We start from the raw sequence: 18,617 nt of genomic DNA, 5'->3' as shown, positions 1-18,617 counted from the left end.
TTTTTCTCAGTGGGGTTTTGAGGTTTGGCTCCCCATCTTACAGGATGAAAAAGAAACAACAAATCCATGGCATTACTTAGATTTTTTTTAAAAATAAAGTTAGTTAATGTGATAGATTTAGAGTAAAATTCTCCATTTTGTTCTTTTACTATGTGTAATCACTGCATTTTGCTAAGAAGGGCTGAGCAAGCCATTGCTGTTTTTTGGTTTTGATGACAATGAGAAAAAAAGAAGAATCAGCACTGTGAGTTGATCAAGGCTTTAGTGGGATTTTATTTACATTTAGACAGAGGTTTTTGGCTCTTTTTGTAATGTATCCACAAAGTTCAGCTACTGGCAGCAGTTTTATGTACTGTAGTACGTAAGATTGATGGTAACGTGTTAAAGTCCTAGATATCTTTTCAATACTAATATTATAAACTTAATTTATATATCACTTATTTACTGTGAGTTACAAGGTGCTTTCCAACAGGCAATAATCAAAGTATTAAAATTGTTAAAGGTAGATGGAATCATAAAAACACTGAAGTGAAACCCATCAAATAATCAAAGACTTTCTTCTGAAAGTTGCAATATTTTGTGTAGTGTTCTGTGACAGTTGGAGCTGATGGAGGCAGCTGTGACTGATATCAGAATGTTATTGAATGTAAGATGGTAATGAAACAGATCAGGTGGCTAACTCCTGAACATGAGATATTCTGTCTGGTGGAGGAAACTTTTACTGATCAGCATCTACAGTTTGTGATTCCACAGATGCGGCAGGTCACTAAGTTAATTCATACCCATTCGTCTGTCTTTTGCCTTATTATTTACTTTTTATTCATTGATGAAAAATGTAAAACATTTTGTCATAGTTCTTATCAAATGTTACTTTATATTTAGCATTGGTTTTGTGTCTGTCCTGAAAAATAGGTCATCAACAAATATTTTTCATCGCAGTTTTCATTAACAAATTTAACACCACTCGTGTTTTCACTAACCAGTTGAAAATAAATTCAATTTTTTTCTGCGAAAAATATTTGGTTCATAATCTGCTAAATGCTCCATGCCTCACTAGCTATAGTTGCTTACTTCATTCACTGAAAACAGCTGCCCACAGCTGGAAACTATGCTAAAGAGAGTGTTGACAGGGAACCAAAACAGTAACGCTGTGGGGTTTAAAACCAAAACAATGGGCTGGATGACACTAAAGTGCTCTATAGTGCTGAGGGACACTGTCAAGTCAGGCAAGAATTATTTGTGAGTTTGTCCTTAAAAGCAACCCCTTACTAGTCGTGGTCCATCTGTAAAATAGAAATGATGATTATAGCACTTTATGGCTGACAAAAAGCTAGAATTGCTCGTTTTCAGAAACGTAGCAGTGTCTTCTATATGCCACTGCCTACCTTAGTGGAAGTATGTAAATTGACAGCCGCAGTGGGCCAAGACAGGACCTTTGGAGGACACCACAATGTAACCGACTTACAGAGGAACAAGAGTCTGCTGTTACAACAGAGAAGACTGACTTTGTAGAAGATTTTTTGTAGTGACCTAAACTATAACATGTAACTTTTTCAGTTTAATCAATTATTACATGACTTTACAAACTTGTATTTCATCATTTTTATAATTCTTCCTCAAGTAGTTGACCTCTAAAAGGTTGCAGAGGTTTCTTGTAAACAAGGTCTACACTGGCTCTAAACCACATTGTGTGTGTCATTCATGTGGTTTGAAAACATTCCCTAATGCATCTCCTTTCTCATTAAATAATCACAAGGCTATTTTAATCCTGCATTGTTTTCATGTATGCTGCCTTGTTCTGTAGTCCTCACTGCCTTAGCCGGTACATTCTTAGTGCACATCATAGCCACCTGCAGATCACTGGAATACTGTGGCAGGACTGTGCATATTCATACACACATATATGTTCATCCTTGTACTTGCAAGCAGAAAACATGTTGGAATATCTAAGCCAAAAGGCAAACTATAAGCAAATCTTAATGTTGTGAAATAGATCATATAAATTTGGGATCTTCTTGCTTTTGTTTGTCTTGCTGCCTGCTGTAAGGTCCTCATATGTTGGATGCTTCCACTGGCACCTGAATGCACCGGCATAGTAGAGCCTTCAAAACTATCCCACAGAGATGCAGTTAGTTGATTATGATAATGTACTGAAATTAATAGAAACCAGTTACTGCCTGGAAGGCAGGAAATGTGCTCATCAGGCTTAATCTGTTTTGTTTTATTGTTTGTTTGTTTTTTTTTTTAGAAACACTTGGCACCAATTTTGAGTGCACAAAATGTGCATTACCCTTGATCCATAATGCGTTTCTCTCTCACAACTAGAATATCCTTCTAAAGTGTCTGTAACACCCCCATCATCCTGAAACATTGTGTGTCCTGTCACTCTGATTGTGGATCACTTATTTTGAATTGCCATCCAGTGTTTCCTATTTTCATGTTTCCGTTGTATTCTGTGGATTTTAAGAATACAGCAGTTGGTTTTTACTCCTCCTTCAGTTGATTGTTGCAGCTAACCGAGGGTTGTGTTTTCAGTAAAGTTATTGCAAACAGGGGTGGCAATTCAAACATTCTTTTTGAGGCACCTGTTCACAGGGTGTTTATTGGACAGCATTTTATTTTCCCCTGTTTAAAAACTATCAACGTCAGTCAAACTGCTGTTCACACCGAGCTGTTTAATCAGCCACTGTGTTTTCTGTCTTTGTTCTCTTTCTGGTTACACTCACATTTCTGTTGTCCTTTTGAAGGGTCGAAGCTGGATTGTGAAACGCAGCTATGAGGATTTTCGTGTCCTGGACAAGCACCTGCACCTCTGCATCTATGACCGACGCTTCTCACAGCTGCCCGAGCTGCCTCGATTAGACAGTCTGACTGATCAGTCAGAAGTAAGCAGTGAAGGCACACATCTACGTACACATGTCGCATGTTCATCACATTTTAACTTGACATTAATGCTGGCAATAAGTTAAAGATTATTAAAATACCCTTTTTCATGTATAGTATGGAAAATTTATATTCATTTAGAGGTTTGGGGATCCTTGCTTTGCTTAAATCTCACACAGTAGTGTTTGAACCGTCACTGAATCATCCAGTGCTTAAACAGTCCCTAAATTAAATGAATGATAGCACACTGTATGTTGTCCATACACTTTTAAAATAGAAGATAAGGTATCAGTTTTCTAGATAAAAGCTATTCCAATTACTGTGCTTTGATACAAGATTTACATGGCTTATTTTTTGGGAATCCATACTTTGATATTTTGCCAGTTACTTCCTACCCTTTGTTTTAGTGTCCACATCAGCTCAAATTTGCAGATGCAGTGCACCAAAAAACTATTAAACTAAATTTGCCTTGTAATATGAAGTCATAGCTACAAATGTCATTTCAAGTGCTTTACTACCATGCAGCAGTTTTAGCTACCTAATTATGTGCCTTTGTCCCTCAACAAATATATGTACATAACCCAAGGAGCCACAGACTTTTAGTGGTAATTAATAATAAAGCTAGAAGGCATCTTTATCTGAAATTACCCGTTGTAGTAGCTAGGTTTCATATTCTGTTCTTTAGTAGTGGACGATTACAGTCCTAAATGGTACTATCCCAAGTCGGTATAATGAGCCTACCTGGCCTGTCTGTGTGTGTCTGTGTTTTGTTCCATGATAGTCAGTTTCCCAGATGTTGTTAGCTTACCTCTCCCGCCTCTCGGCCATTGCTGACAACAAGATTAACTGTGGGCCTGCCCTCACATGGATGGAGGTAAGGCCATGTCTTGTCTCTTTAAGGAGTACACTAACTCTTTGGCAGGGAAAATATAGCTTCTCAATTGAGAGGAAGGCTTGAATAGGGGGGATCTGAAAGTGTATGCTTCACAAAGAGCGTGAAAGATGGAAGATGAAACAGTTTTTAAAGAAAAAATATATTATTCTCATTAAGTCTTTTCCAAATAACACATTTGCTTCAAGAAATACACAAAAATAAGTAGACAACTAAAGAGTGTAGATCAAATCATGGACCTAGGCCATACAGTGTTCTACTATATGCTATGAAAGAAAGCCTTACTATAATTACAGAATAACAATGCATTACTGCAGGGTTACTAGATTTTTTTCACTTATCCTAGCTATTTAATTCTTCTCATCTGCAAACATATTTGAATAAGGAGGTAGAAAAAGAATGACTGATTTTACTTTGAACTATAGATGTTCCACTTAGCACATTTTCTCTTCTGACCATATTTTTAACAACCTCAGAAATAGCTATCGGGTTTAAGCAAAATCTGAAGCTCAATAAAAACAATATTGTGCACTTCACCAAACTGACTTTTTATTGTATGATGATTACACTCATTCAAGCTCGTGCTATTTTTCAGTATTTTGTCTAACCCCCGTTAAGTCTTGTCTGTGTGTATGCATTAGGTTGACAATAAGGGGAATCATCTGTTGGTCCATGAAGAGTCATCCATCAATGTGCCAGCAATTGCTGCTGCCCACGTGATCAAGCGCTACATCGCCCAGGCCTCAGACGAGCTGTCCTTCGAGGTGACAACAACACACACACTCCCTCTGTCTCTGTAGACCTACAGATATTACATTAGAATTTGTCCATCTTGTGGGAGAAAGCCGGAGAACAGGGGGAGAACCCACGCAGGCACAGGGAGAACGTGCAAACTCCGCACAGAAAGGCCCCAGGTCGGCCGAGGCTCAAACCCAGAACCTTCTTGCTGTGAGGCGACAGCACTAACCACCATTCCTCCCTGTATTAGAGTTGTGCCTCACCTGCACCACTATGCCTCACAGATGTTTCCTTGTATGATGTTGGTTGCTGCTTATAAAGAATTTGTAACATTGAACATGACAGTAAGAAGTGAAGGAGAAAAAAAACCAAAGGAGCAATAAAAGGTGTCTTTTGCAATACACATGTTCACTGTGCACGTTTGGCAGCTGAGTAGATAGCTGAAGTTATTAGACATCAAAGTCAGGAAAAACCAGCTTGTTTGGAACAATCCTTAATAGGGATGGTATCATTTGGATTTTATCGATACTGATACTGTTTATCGATACTTATCCATTCTCTTATTGATACTACTCTCCATAATTTGGTGCAAATGTAAATATATTGAAATGTGAAAAGATTCAATATTGTTTATCATTACTTTTTTTCAGAAATAATCTGGTACTATACTGCTAATCTTGTGAGGAAAAAAATAAAAAATAAGAACAGAAATAACATCGATTATCTAGGCTACTGTTAACACATGACTGCATTGTTTTGAACACTAGACTATAATGTGATTACTGTGATGTAAAAAATTTAATTAGGACTTTGACAATTTTTTTACTGTGTGGTACTTTATCTCCTACCCCAAGATCACTAAGTCTGTCCCTGAGACTGTGTGTTTCTGAATGGCAGGTCAGATGGCACTCCACAGTTTATGAATGCACCCATAACAATCCACTGGCAAATGGTTACTTGTAATCAATAATCCATGATCATAGAATTTAGTTAGCTCTGTGCGCGTGCTCCAGGCTGCTAGCGTGCATAACATACCTGGACAATGAGAGATGAGCTACAAGCTAGACACACATAAACTGTGCATTTCTCTGCCTGTATATTGCTCACATTTTTTTCCTTACACGGAAAAGACTTGTTGCAACAAGCATTGCCAGTATTGACCCTAGTGAAATGTAAACACACACAGGGAACCATGGGGGAAGATGCCCCCAGGGCCATTTTACCCCTAACTCCTTGGGGGCATCTTGCCCCAGATGTGAATTTTTCACATATCATTAAATCTGAGATATGCCCAGTTTATATTTTGTACCAAACAAATACCAAGCTCTGCCCATGAATCTCCTCATTGTATTAGTTTTGTGTTTTTTTGTCTGCCTTTGTTAAAACATATAATTCCAAATCAGAAAATGCCGGGACGGTATGTAAAATCAAAATTTAAACTGAAAATAGTGATGTGTAAATCATCTGTGACCTGTATCACATTGAAAACAACACAGCAGCACATTATTTGATGTGACACCTCATCAGTTTTATTCTTTGTTCAAAATAAACAGTGACTTCAATCCTGATGCTGCAACACATTCCAGATTTGGGACAGTAAAGCATTTTGTTTCTGTTCCTTTTCACAACACTAAAGGACGTTTAGGGACTGAGGACACCAAGTGATTCAATGTGTCAGGTGTCATTTTGTCCCATTCCTCCTGTAAACTAGTCTTCAGGTGTCCAACAGTCCTGGGTCTTCGTTGACACAATTTGTGTTTCAAAATGTGCCACACATTTTCTACTGGGGACGGGTCGGGACTGCAGACAGACCAGTCCAGCACTCACACCCTTTTCCTCCACAGCCAGGCCTTGGTAATGTGGCAGGATGAGGTTTTGTGTTGTCTTGTTGAAATATGCATGGACGTTCCTGGAAAAGATGTCGTCTTGAAAGCAGCATATGTTGCTTCGACATCTCTGTGTATTGTTCAGCATCAATGGGGCTATCACAGAAGTGTAAGTGACCTTTGCCAAGAGCACTGACACAACCCCAGACCAAGACAGACCCTCGGACCATCTTTGCTCCTAAAGGCCTTTCCTGGATGCCACTTCTGTACCCAGTCATGATGCAGTCACCTGTTGGCATCACCTGTTTCAAATGGAATCATCATTTCATTGTTTTACCTCAGTACTGGCCCTGAAATGCAAGCGTCCCAACTATTTTTGGAATGTGTTGCAGCATTAGAATTGAAGTGAGTGTTTATTTTGAACAAAGAATAAAACTGACGAGGTATCACATCAAATAATGTGGCTGTATTGTTTTCAGTGTCATACAGGACACAGATGATTTACGCATCACTATTTTCAGTTTTAATTGCGATTTAACATACCGCCCCAACTTTCTCTGATTTGGGGTTGTATACACACTTATATCCTAAGAAGGAAAAATCAGATCACGTTACCTCAAAATCTTATGTTGTGCAGAATTCAGCAATAGAAACCTTTAAACTGAACCTTTAAAACTTAAAAAAAAACAGTGGACATTTGGGGACATAGTGAACACAAAAACATTAGTTTTGCTGATATTTGGTGGCCTTAGGTAGAGTTACATGTGGGTGGGCATCTTCCCCCGTGTTACCCTACTGTACTGTGGTTGTGTTCTGTAATTAAGTGCGCCATGTGTGTGTTGCATGGTGCTGCAGTGTGTGAGACGGAACTGCCCCGCCGCTCTCACACAAGCTTGAGCCTGTATTAATCAGTAGCGGAGTTGGTGGGATAAAATGTGCAAGATAACTTTTATGTAGCAATGATAAATGACTTCTCCAGTACCAAAAGCAGAACTGATAGCATCGTGGCTTATTGATGCTTCGATATTTAATAACTCAGCACTGGTTCCCCTTTAATACCGGCGTTCAGTACCCATCCCTAATCCTTAATGAAATCATGCTCTTGCAAAAGTTAAAGCCTTGCAGTAGCATGCCTTCAGTTTTAGCTGCTTCCCTGAGGTAAAGGGACAACCTGACATGTCTTTAATCTTCTTTGTTTCCACCTCTTGTTGCTCTCTGCAGGTTGGTGACATTGTATCAGTGATTGACATGCCCCCTAAAGAAGACACCACATGGTGGAGAGGCAAGCATGGCTTTCAGGTAAACAGCTCACTAAACACTTTGCAGCCTAGGGGACAAAATCACACACATGCACACTTTTTCTCTTTATTTTCCCCAGACTGTAAATTTTATATGATATTTATGCATGAAATATTTCAAGGACAAGGACAGAATAGTGCTTTGGAAAGCAGATTTCAAATGTTCAGTTTGCTGATGGACAAAGCACGTTACAAATCCTCCTTATGTGAAGCTTTTGAGCAGATTACAGGGTGAGTTCTTCCCCCTGTTGCACTGAGCTGGTTTATATTCCTTCAGGCTCTCAGTCCATCTTGAAACTAGTGCTGTTCAAGACTTTAGTTACAAGTCTGTCTTAAACCAGTGCTCACATGCCCCATGAAACTTGTAATCATTCCTTTCCAAGCATGACTTCAAATGAAAGTGATGGAGAATCAAATCCACATTCACTGTTCTGTGCAAAAATACGTTCCAAAGTTTATATTACGTTTATGAGACTTTGAGTGTCCGAGTTAGACAAATCTATGTGTACTTTCCAAAATGACAGCCTCTTTAGTACACAGATTCATTTTGTGTTATTATTCCTCCACTGCAGCTCAACATGGAAACACTGTCTGGGAGGACAAAGCAAATGCTGTACTAAAAGACTCTAACATGGACAGATATTCACTTAATTTATCTACCCCAGGCCTGACATGTCAGACCTCTGTCCTTGTGTTTCTCTTTCTCTTTCTCTTTCTCTTTCTCTTTCTGTGTCCTTCTGCTCTCCTTCACAAAAAGCATCAGCACATCTACCCCAGGAGCTGGCTGTGTAATGAGCTACAGCCTCAGTAAATCAGGAGCTTAATACATGCAGACTGCAGATGTTAATTTGAAAATGCACAAGTCTTTAAACTGTGGTCGAGTAATGTCAGAGTGAAACGCTTTTTGTTTGTCACTGCCATTAATGTAAGATACTACTGTTCATTTTTAGGTATGTTCAGTATTAAAGTCTAGTGCAGGAAGTCCATTAGTTCCATCAGAAGTGTTTTCAGTGTAGCAACAAAGCCTGTTTATGAGGCTCAAGTCTGGCTGAACCTCCTCTGACCTGCTGCCCCCTCTCCTCTAGTGTGTTTTGGCACTGCTTAAGAGAAGTAGTCCTGCCATTCAGGCTGGCTGGCAGGGTGGCAGTCAGTAGGCACTTACTGGTCAGATCAGCTATATTTCAGACAAGTTGTCAGTGGCTGGAAGTCGTGCCCTCCTCTGGTTTTACAGAGCTTCTCCTTCACACGTCCACATGGAGAGGCTATTTTTCCACTGATAGATGTTGACTGTGAGCCCACTGATTGCCTGCAGCTTGGAAACTCAGCTCTTATTTGTATCAGATCTACACTTTCTTGATTCACAATAAGGCAGGCTTAAGCTCAAACAGGGCACGTGTTTCTGAGCAGCAAATGCAGCGAGTGCTGTGACAAAAACAGCTACAGTACCTCTTCCCTCCAGTGGGAGGCAGTCCATCAGTGATATCAAAAGTGGTGTGACTTTGTGCCACTTTGTTATACCGTACAGTGTCGAGTCCAGGTCTTGAAAGGCAGAACACAGCTGCACCTCGCTGTAGTTCTGTTCCCAAGAGGAACAGTTATGATCTGCTCTCTCATGTGTTTGTAATGTGTAGACAAAAACATATGCAGAAAACAGAAAGCACTGAATAGTAGGTGTAAAGCAACTACAGAACACTGAATTCATCTGATTAGTTATCAAGACATTATGTGTAGAATAATATAAAAATAAGATTATTCTTATTAAGGTCAGCAGGTTCGGGCAATGTTACATTCCATTCACAGCTGGAACAACCAAACAAGCCCTCTTCAGTCTTGTTTAGTCTCATTTTGGAGGAGGAACCAAACACACATTCACTACATGCCAGTAATGTGGTTATTTCTAGTATCGCCTGATCAGTAAATGCCCAAACCAAGTCATAAATGTCATTTGTCACAGTTCTTCTGGTCCCAGAATCACATGACTAATATGACACCCACACCTCAGTGTAGCTACTGTGCAATGTTTCTTTATTTTGTTATTTCATTGTACTTCCTCCCACCTCGCCCTACCGCTCTCACTGCTGTTCTTGTTCCAGGTTGGCTTCTTTCCCAGCGAGTGTGTTGAGCTCATAAATGATAAAGTGCCGCAGTCTATGACCAACTCAGTGCCAAAGCCAGGTAATCCTCCTCCTCTTAAACCTTTCACAGGAAATGTGTTGGAGGGAAATTTTCACTGGGGGCAGTTAATGTCTCACTGATTATGGCTGCACTTTGAGGAAATGAGACCTGTGATGGATGAATTAGCTCAAGGTGTGTGTGTGTGTATCTGTCCATGCTCAAAAATATTACTGCTGGTCTGACAAATTTGTTGCATAAAGTGTGTAATTTTTATATAAAACCATAACCTTACAGCAGATTTATAGTATAATATCACTACCCTGTTATTTCATCACTCATTTAACAATGAGTTAAAGGCAGTGGAGTATAAATACTGCAGTATAAATACTTGTTTTATACCTCCAGACCCCTTTCCTAATTTGATGCAGTTTGGAGAGATAAGCCTAGCTTGGAACTGAAATTGAATATACATAGTCCTGAAAACCCATCATTCTAACACATCATCTTCTGAAATAGCTCAATAAGAATGTTATTCTGACTTCCTACCTTGCAAATCCACTGCAAATAACTGCTAAACATCTGCCACCCAAAGTTAACAGATAAGCTCTTAGGCAAGCTCTAGTTCCAAGAGTGTCAAAGACAAATGTATAACATAAACCCTCTTGGAATCAAAGAGAACTTGTCGACTGCAGAACAGACTTGAGCTGAACTTGAACTTGAGCTACACTGAGCACACTGAATTACTGCAGCTGCCACTGAAAATAGCAGGTCATGTCATGTCGCTGTGATCGAGCCCTTTTGTTCAAACCTCAGTGTTTTTTAGGAATCCCCATGACAGGTTCCAATCCAGAAACTGATTGAACCAGTATGACTCGCTGTCACAGCCATCCAGCTGCCTTTGGGCTGGGTGAGCAGAGCCAGGGTTCCTAACCATCGAAAGCCTGGCACTCCAGAGTCTGGTTTAAGTGATGACACAGCAGCCTCACAAGATCCACAGTTATGGAGGAGGGGGTATCATTATAAGCACAGGGTCTCTGGCACTGTTGGGCGCCCTTGTTATGTGATATGCCAGTCAAGTCTCAAACCCCTAGTGTTGGAGCTTTTCCCATTGTGTGACTAGTCATAAATGCATACTGCAATGTAGAGTTAACTGTTGTAGTGCATGTACAGCACACACCACAGTCCAAGGTTTGTCTCAGACTGGCTGCCCACTCACTGCTTTTGAGCTGTGTTTGCTGCTTTTCTGGTTGGATTTTTGCATGTGTCCTTATTAGTCAATCATGCATTTTTAGTTTTTACAGAGTATCTGCAGATCAGGTTTATTATTTAAATATCCTGAACGCACTAAACAAGTCATCTTTTTCTCTTGAATTGTCCTTCTGTCTATGCATATCATTGTAGTCACAGTCGGCTGTGTTTAATCAGATATGTCAGTAGCTTTTCAAATAAGTCTTTTGTTATATTCTACACAGCAGTAACTAAATCTAATATTTGGTTTTATAAAACCTGCATATCCCCTGTTGTCTGTAATATTACCATGACGTAATGAGCTGATCCTGTTTTAAGTTCATTATCAGTGGCAGAACAACTGCCCAAGTGTTGAAACTGCCTGTTTCCATGTCAGAACTGCACTGTTTGTTCTCCACTGACTCACTACATCTTAAATAAGGTTATTGTCTCAGTGCACACGGATGTACACTAGTATTTGCATGTGTCGTGATTTGTTACATTTGACTGTGACTCCTCTACCTCAGCCTCCCCCTGCTCTGGCCTGCAGCCTGCTTCTTGGAGTCTCTTCCCCCCCTGTGCGTGTTTGGTATACACACTTCATCTACCCCATCCACTCACCCCAGCCCTTACTCACTCACCCACACACAAACATATGCAATTTGGAATTTGTATAGAGTTGTGATGATATTAGCTCAAGTTATAATCCTTAAGATAGATTTAGTCCTGGTTGATTTGGAGACACCAGTGGCTAGTGTTACAGTAGATAGTAGGGCGGTTTAATACTACAGGAGACAGCAAACACTCATTTAGCAGTTACAGTAATTAGTCATAAATCTAGCAGAAGCTCTATTGTTGTATCTGTGTACAGTGAAGCCGAACAAACGTGTTGATAACTGGCCTTTTCTGGTGGTGCAGTAGCACTTCATATACTACACACGATAAGTCACTTCCTGACACATTTATAATTGATGTAAAAAGTGCCCAACATGACTGTTGTTGATGCATATTGATGAGTTCAAACTTCTTGTGACAGTTGGTTGGTATTAGCAGGACCTTAATACACAACATCAATACCTGATACCAGTGAAATAAAACAGTACCTCTGGATTATATGCTATGCCATTTCCTGTCTGCATATGCTGTTTTAATTCTGTAAGGAGGAGAATGAAAACTATGATATAGAGAGATAATTACAAAATATAACCATATTAAAAAGCTATCACTAAGAAAATTGTAGACCATAAATTGTAATAAAAATGGGCTTTGAAAATCTTAAGGACTATAACTTAAAAATGTATTGAAAAAGACTTGTTTTATTAATGAATGCAGTGTTTCTAAAATCGGGCAGGCCTCAGTTCTACAGTGTTTACACCAGCGGTGGCCAATTCCAGTCCTTGAGGGCCGCTGTCCTGCTTGTTTTCCAACTATCCCTGCCTGAGATACCAGTTCACTTTATCTTTCCTCACTCCACTTTCATCTAAGATGGTATCTTCCAGCTTCTGACTGACTTGAACACACCTGAGCCAGGTAGTCAGCAGCAGGTCAGGCAGGGATAGTTGGAAAACAAGCAGGACAGCGGCCCTCGAGGACTGGAATTGGCCACCGCTGGTTTACACTGTCCGACTAAACGCTTGCTCTAGCATCATAGTATTTCTGTATGAGGCTTCTGACCTCAGTCCCAAAGTGCACAGTTGCCCTGTTTTCTAACTTGAAGTGCTTCTCTCCCTCTGCTGATTCTCTCATGTCTCCATCATCCGTCCATCCATCTGTCTGTTGGTCCATCTGTCCACTGGGCCGCATGCAGACTTGGAAATGGAGAGTGTAATACAGGAAAGTGCATGGGAAGCCGACCCGCTAAACCACTACAGCCTAAGTTCAGGTAGACAAAAGCTGCTTGGTGTGTTGCACTGCTGCTCCCTAACCAAAAACTAACTCCACAGCCCAGAGGGATGTGTTACTGTGTGACTCTAAAACAACTACTCTGTGGCAGTATAGCATGGGTTATAGCTTGACTCTTCACGCAAAAAGTATTGTTTTATTACAAAAGCAGAACCTTTCACAAACTGAACTGTCCTGTCTACGACCTGTAACACACTTATCACATTATCTCTACGCTCTGCCTTTAGGCACATCATGCAGTATGCACCAGTAGTAGAGCATGTATAACACAGCAATACAAGAATAAGTCTTTGTCCTGTGTGTGTTTGTGTCTAAACTTTCTTTCACTTGAATTGCTCTAAACTCCTCTATGACATGGTTTGGTAATTGCCATATTTCTCTCTAACTCATTTAACACTCCTTCAAAAAGATTTTTTACTGTAAGATTCTTCTTATCCTACTGCTTGTATTATAGGTATGTTAAAGTCAGAATGAATGGCCCTGACTCATTTTGCATGGCAACTGTCTGTAAAAGAAAAAAAAATACAATACACAATATTGTGAGGGCAGATGCATCGAGGTAATGATGCATTCCCATTTGTCAAACCCAATTTTTTTACTTTCAGAAGAGAACAATCGTTCCAATCCCATGTGCTTTTTCTGTTGTGGCCCCTTAAGGTGTATGCAGATTACTTCAGGGGTGAGCCAGGTTACTTCAGCATTTCTCAGAGCTGCTGAATGTGCCCTGTGTATGGAGGAGGGCCAGCTGTGTTTGTGTGTGTCTGTTTGGTTGAAGCTGAAAGGCCACAGCAGGGGTGCTGTGGTGCTAGGCCTCCACCAGTTGTGATTTATTTAATCCTTTTACAATGAGAGGGCCCTGGTAACCTATCCACTGAGCATTATTAAGCTTTGTCCTGCAACAGTAAGATTCTCTGTATCCTGCTCCATGGTGACTGAAAGAGCACATTCCTGCAGGGAGCCACAGAGAAATGGGAAAGTATTCTTGCTCTGCTTAGATCCACTCTGCTCACCACTAACTTGTGTTGTTTCCAGTAAAACCAGGGAAGTTGTTAATATGCTGTGCTGCCCCAGTTAAAAAGAAGGTCAAAGAAACAAGAAGTTATCAGTCCTTTGTCTCTGTTATCTCATAGTTTACAGTTGACTCTCTTCACAGTAACTATGGACTCATTGACATCATTTGAAAATACAGCTGTGGGCTTTGAAATATGACAGTGACTTGTCTCCTCTCCATAGAGCCCAGTAGACCTCACCATTTTTGACCCAGATGTAGAGCTCCCCTCTAGCCCTCCTCAGCGAAAGCCTTTGTCATGTCTGGGGACCAGTGATTTGGGCAGCTGTGAGCATGTATGAGCCAAGACAGCTGGTTATGTGAAGCAGGGAGAGGAAGGGAAACGGGGCCAGAATGTGTGAGACAGAGTAAGATTTGTCCTCCTGTTCCAGAGGATCTCCAGTCATTTCCTGGTGTTGTGAAACTATGCAAGGTCCTTGGTGTAACATGTTGCTCTGGAGCTTCAATAAGGGACTGGTGTTGTAGACTGCACCGTTGTCTGGGGGACGCTGCTTTTAACTACATACTAACAATTATGCTGTAAACTGAGTGAGTGCGTAAAGCACAAAGATACTTTTGCTTCCGTGCACTATCCACACTTGCTTTACACATGCTGTAGTTAAATTGCATCACTATTGCGATCCATCACTTTAGTGCTGTATAACTCTTTAATAAGCTCTATACTTGGAGCATGAGATGACTGATGCCTCAAAGGCAAACTCCACCTGCTGCTTTACTGGATTTGCCATATCATTTATGCCTCCCACTGTTCTAGCAATGATTTTATTTTTAAGGTAGATGACAAAGTAAATAAAAAGCACTGAATATAGTATATAAATTTGACAAACTAATTACAGGATAAGGCTGGTCATTTTCAAAAGTAACAGTATTGACAGCACTCCCCATACAGAGACTAAAACCAACAATGATTTGCCTCTACTCATTGTTAATGTCAGTCTTATTTGTCTGTGCCATAGACCTCTGGTGATGTTTAAAAACAGTTCAAAGCACAATAGAGAAAGACACCATCGCACTTAGTGACATATTTCCTCATTACAATACACAAGACCCTGATATTTGTTAAGAATATCTAGAGATCTCATGCTAGGCCCTTGACTCTTGCTTACTTCAGATGCTGTAAAACGTTATGGCCATTCAAAGCCTTTGGGGCAACATAAAAAAAAAATCAGGGTCTGGTGTTTTAGCGTGCCTTATCCTTTAAAGGATGGAAAACTGCACATTCATTGGATCATGTTTATGCAGCCTCATGCCACTTATTTCAGCTCCCACTCATGCAGAGACAGAATAGCAATAGTGTAGGTTTCACTCTGTGATCCCAGATATTATCATTACACCTTGTTTCTTGTTGAAAGTATCTCTGCTCTGTAGGTGATAGTGGAGGAGATAAATGTTACGATCCATGCTGCATAGAACGAACTTAGCTGATCTGAACTTACTCAGTAATTTTCCTCAGTGCATGGGGTTTTGTGCAGTTTGGGGTGACAATGCTCTTTATTGATACAGTAGTTGAGTAAATGTTTTTCAGCCCAAAGAAACATCTTTGTACTTGTTTAGTTTAAGTCATCACATGTAGTGAAGAGTCTAACTACAGTCTTGTGATTTTGGACCCATAACCAATCAGTTGGACTTTATTTTGACTTCACAGGTTTTCTTAGGGGCCAAACTAGTCAGTTCAACAGTATTATTCTGAAAAGGGCTTTGCTTGGTGCCCGTTCAGTAGGCTACATGTTTCAATGCTAATATATTATGTAACTGAAGCTCTGTTGAAGAACCTTTAATAAAAGTTTGGAGTACTGTTATGAGGTTTACACACTGTGGTTAAAATTTCTATAAGACTTTTCAGCTTTATTGTCCCATCTAAAACATTTTTAGAAAACACAAAGTAATAGTTTAAGGTAATTAAAATCCTTACATTACTTGTTACATTTCAACAGGTAAATAGTAATCTATATCCTGTTACATTTCAAAAGTATCCTTCACAACACTGGTATCAACATAATGTAGTTTCTCAACTCTGCTTATTCTTGTGTCAAGAGACTGCAACAGTTTAATTTCAGTATGGTTTATTAGACAGAGGCTTACGCGATTATTATATCAACATAACTGTGTAATAGCAATTAAGTAATCATTACATTTGGTTTAAGACGGAATAATAGTAGCAGTGCTGCTTGTAGTACACAGTGTGTTAATTCTCCAGCATCTTGGCAACTCCATCTCTGTGTGTCTTTCAAAAGCTGTCGGAAACATTGAAATGTAGTGCATGGCAACCAGGAAAAGAAGAAAGGCGTGCTGAGGTTAGGCTCATGAAAGCTTTGTGAGTAACAGTAAAGGGGATTAGTACAAATACACCAGTAACATGATGTACATTGAATTAGCTCTTTGTAGCACTACAGCATGTCAGGTGTTTTCTTCTTCTGGGCAGTAACGTTAGTGTGAAAATACTACAGGGCATCTGACCTTGGACATGGTAGCTTAGGGAGCTAAATGTGGCAGTAAAACCTCGTAGCTTTCTTTGTATTATCCTTGTGGTAATGTCTTTCTGAAGTCAAATACAGAGGGTGCAGGCGACCGCGAGAATCATTTTTGCTTTAATATATGAACTAAAGGTTGTTTGGGGCCATCCCCTACTCAACTGCTTTAAAAAAAAACACTCGGTTTTTAGAATTAACAACTGCCAGTTTCTATGTTTCCGGGAGCACGTGAAGGCAGCACATGTCCGGTTGTAAACCAATACGCTGAAGCGGAGCTCTCTGGATACTAGCTGACGGAGCACAGCAGTGAGCGAGGAGGGAAGTCTGCGGCGCTCTTCTTCTGGATTAGAATAAGGATAATCTTCTTCTGCTCGTGGTGTGTCAACTTTCCTCTTTTTAACGTTCTGACTTTAAGGAGACAGTCACTCACAGGTGACGTGCTATCGCTGTTTTCTACAGGTGTAGCTACTAATAGCCTAAGGTAGGTGGCACTTGTACTTCGGACTTTCCTGAAACCCTGTCATAAAGCCTCAAGGCAAGTGTGGCACGATGGGGCCAAGGTAAGAAAATACGTTTGACTTGTGTGAGGTTTAATTTTCATAGAAGAACCTGGCAGCCAGGGGCGGATTTACCGATTTGGGGCCCCAGGCACCCCGGGAGGCTTTATTCTCACTGTCTAATGGGAGTGTTATTGGTATTAGGGACATTGCCGGTTTATTTTTGCGCTTTCCTTTTAGGAATAAAATATATGAAAAAATACATAAGCAAAAACAGAAATGATTATTTTTTAATTAAAAATAAGCAGGCATAAATTTAAAATAGAGTGCAGGGAATGCTAATGAATGAATGGTATTTTGTACAAATAGTTATTGCTATTAAGGTAATTCTTTAAAGCAGGTTAAAGAAAGGTGAAGTGTGCATTTAAACATGTGGAACAAGGTAACTTCATCCTGACCAGGAGTGGTCAGGATCAGCAACGGCAGATATATATGCTTATTACTGTCCGTAAATAAAGTCTGAGCCTTTACTCTAGAAAGTCGGAATTATTTTTTGCTCACAGCAAGTTAAAATGTGATGATCTATTTTTTTTCCAATTTAGTTTAATTTCAAAGGCTCACAGTATTTGCTGTAGCAACATTATAGTGTGCATGGACATGTTCCCACACAGGAAGCTGATAATGAGAAGATTTCATTGTAAAGCTAATAAGCTTTTAGATGACTAGAATATAATTTGTTGTGCACACAGCATTTTAAAACAGCATTTGAAATTGTTTCAATGAAAATCAATTTGTAAATATGTGTAATTTCTCAGTTTGTCTATGTTATGGTTGTATCTGTTTTGGATGGCAGTGGAAGTAGTTATTTAGACTGCCTTTTTGTTTCTGTTAGCCAAACGCAAACTGCTAACTGCACCAAGGTGTTACTTCTCTCTTGCTCGCGTTCTCTCTCCTGAGTGTTGTTTTCTTCAGCTGTATTTCTTTGTTGTGTCTTTGACTTAGAATTGCCACGGGGATAATTCCCTCTAATGTTTGATTCTGCTGTCAAGATTCGTAGTGCAGCACAAAGTCTAAGTTTAACACCAGTGTATTTACATTTGGTGTGTTGTCACAGTCAAGTCAAAGTGTTTATTTTTCATATGCACAGTTAGGAAACATGTTTCCCTGTACAATGAAATTCTTACTTTGCTGTCCACATGAATGCCATGAAATATAAAGTAGATAAATAAGTAACACAAAATCTAAGGCACTTTAAGCAGCAAATGCAGATATATAATAAAAATATATAAGAATATAATAGAGAATGTATGATACATGGGAGCAGCATGTGCAGCAGTCAACAGTCAATGTGCAATTATGCATGTACAAACTGAGAATGTAAACATCAGTACGGCATTACATGACATATTTCCTGGTAATAAACTCCTCAGCTGTTTAGGAGTCTGATGGCAGAGGGAAAGAAAGAGTTTTTCAGTCTAGTGGTCCTACATTTCACACTTCTGAACCCCCGGCCAGAGGGTAGGGGTATGAACAGTCCGTGCTGGGGGTGGGGTCCTTGAGAATGGAGGCAGCTTTCCTACGCACCCTGTGGTGGTAAATGCTCTGCAGAGAGGGCAGTGGAGTCCTGGTGATCTTTTCCGCAGTCTTTACCACTCTCTGCAGGCGCTTGTGGTCCATAGCAGTAGTGCTGCCATACCAG

At 40.0% G+C, this 18,617-nt stretch overlaps 1 protein-coding gene across 9 annotated transcripts in view; it reads left to right on the top strand.

Moving 5' to 3' along the window:
- arhgap32b (Rho GTPase activating protein 32b) overlaps window positions 1-18,617 on the top strand; it is a 115,276-nt gene that overhangs the window by 73,573 nt on the left and 23,086 nt on the right. For 5 of the 9 annotated variants that reach the window (XM_020613502.1, XM_020613498.1, XM_020613499.1 and 2 more), the window contains 7 exons: window positions 2,748-2,885; window positions 3,665-3,757; window positions 4,417-4,539; window positions 7,561-7,638; window positions 9,731-9,812; window positions 11,507-11,557; window positions 12,787-12,861. In XM_020613502.1, coding sequence (XP_020469158.1) covers window positions 2,748-2,885; window positions 3,665-3,757; window positions 4,417-4,539; window positions 7,561-7,638; window positions 9,731-9,812; window positions 11,507-11,557; window positions 12,787-12,861 — 640 coding nt within the window. Of the gene's footprint in view, window positions 1-2,747; window positions 2,886-3,664; window positions 3,758-4,416; window positions 4,540-7,560; window positions 7,639-9,730; window positions 9,813-11,506; window positions 11,558-12,786; window positions 12,862-16,310; window positions 16,798-16,960; window positions 16,982-18,617 lie in introns of those variants that run through there. The other 4 variants (XM_020613503.1, XM_020613504.1, XM_020613506.1 and 1 more) reach the window with 4 other exon arrangements.

This window comes from Monopterus albus, unplaced genomic scaffold (assembly GCF_001952655.1).
Source record: "Monopterus albus unplaced genomic scaffold, M_albus_1.0 scaffold134.1, whole genome shotgun sequence".
Lineage (NCBI taxonomy): Eukaryota > Metazoa > Chordata > Actinopteri > Synbranchiformes > Synbranchidae > Monopterus > Monopterus albus.
This window is presented reverse-complemented; position numbering and strand designations above follow the sequence as displayed.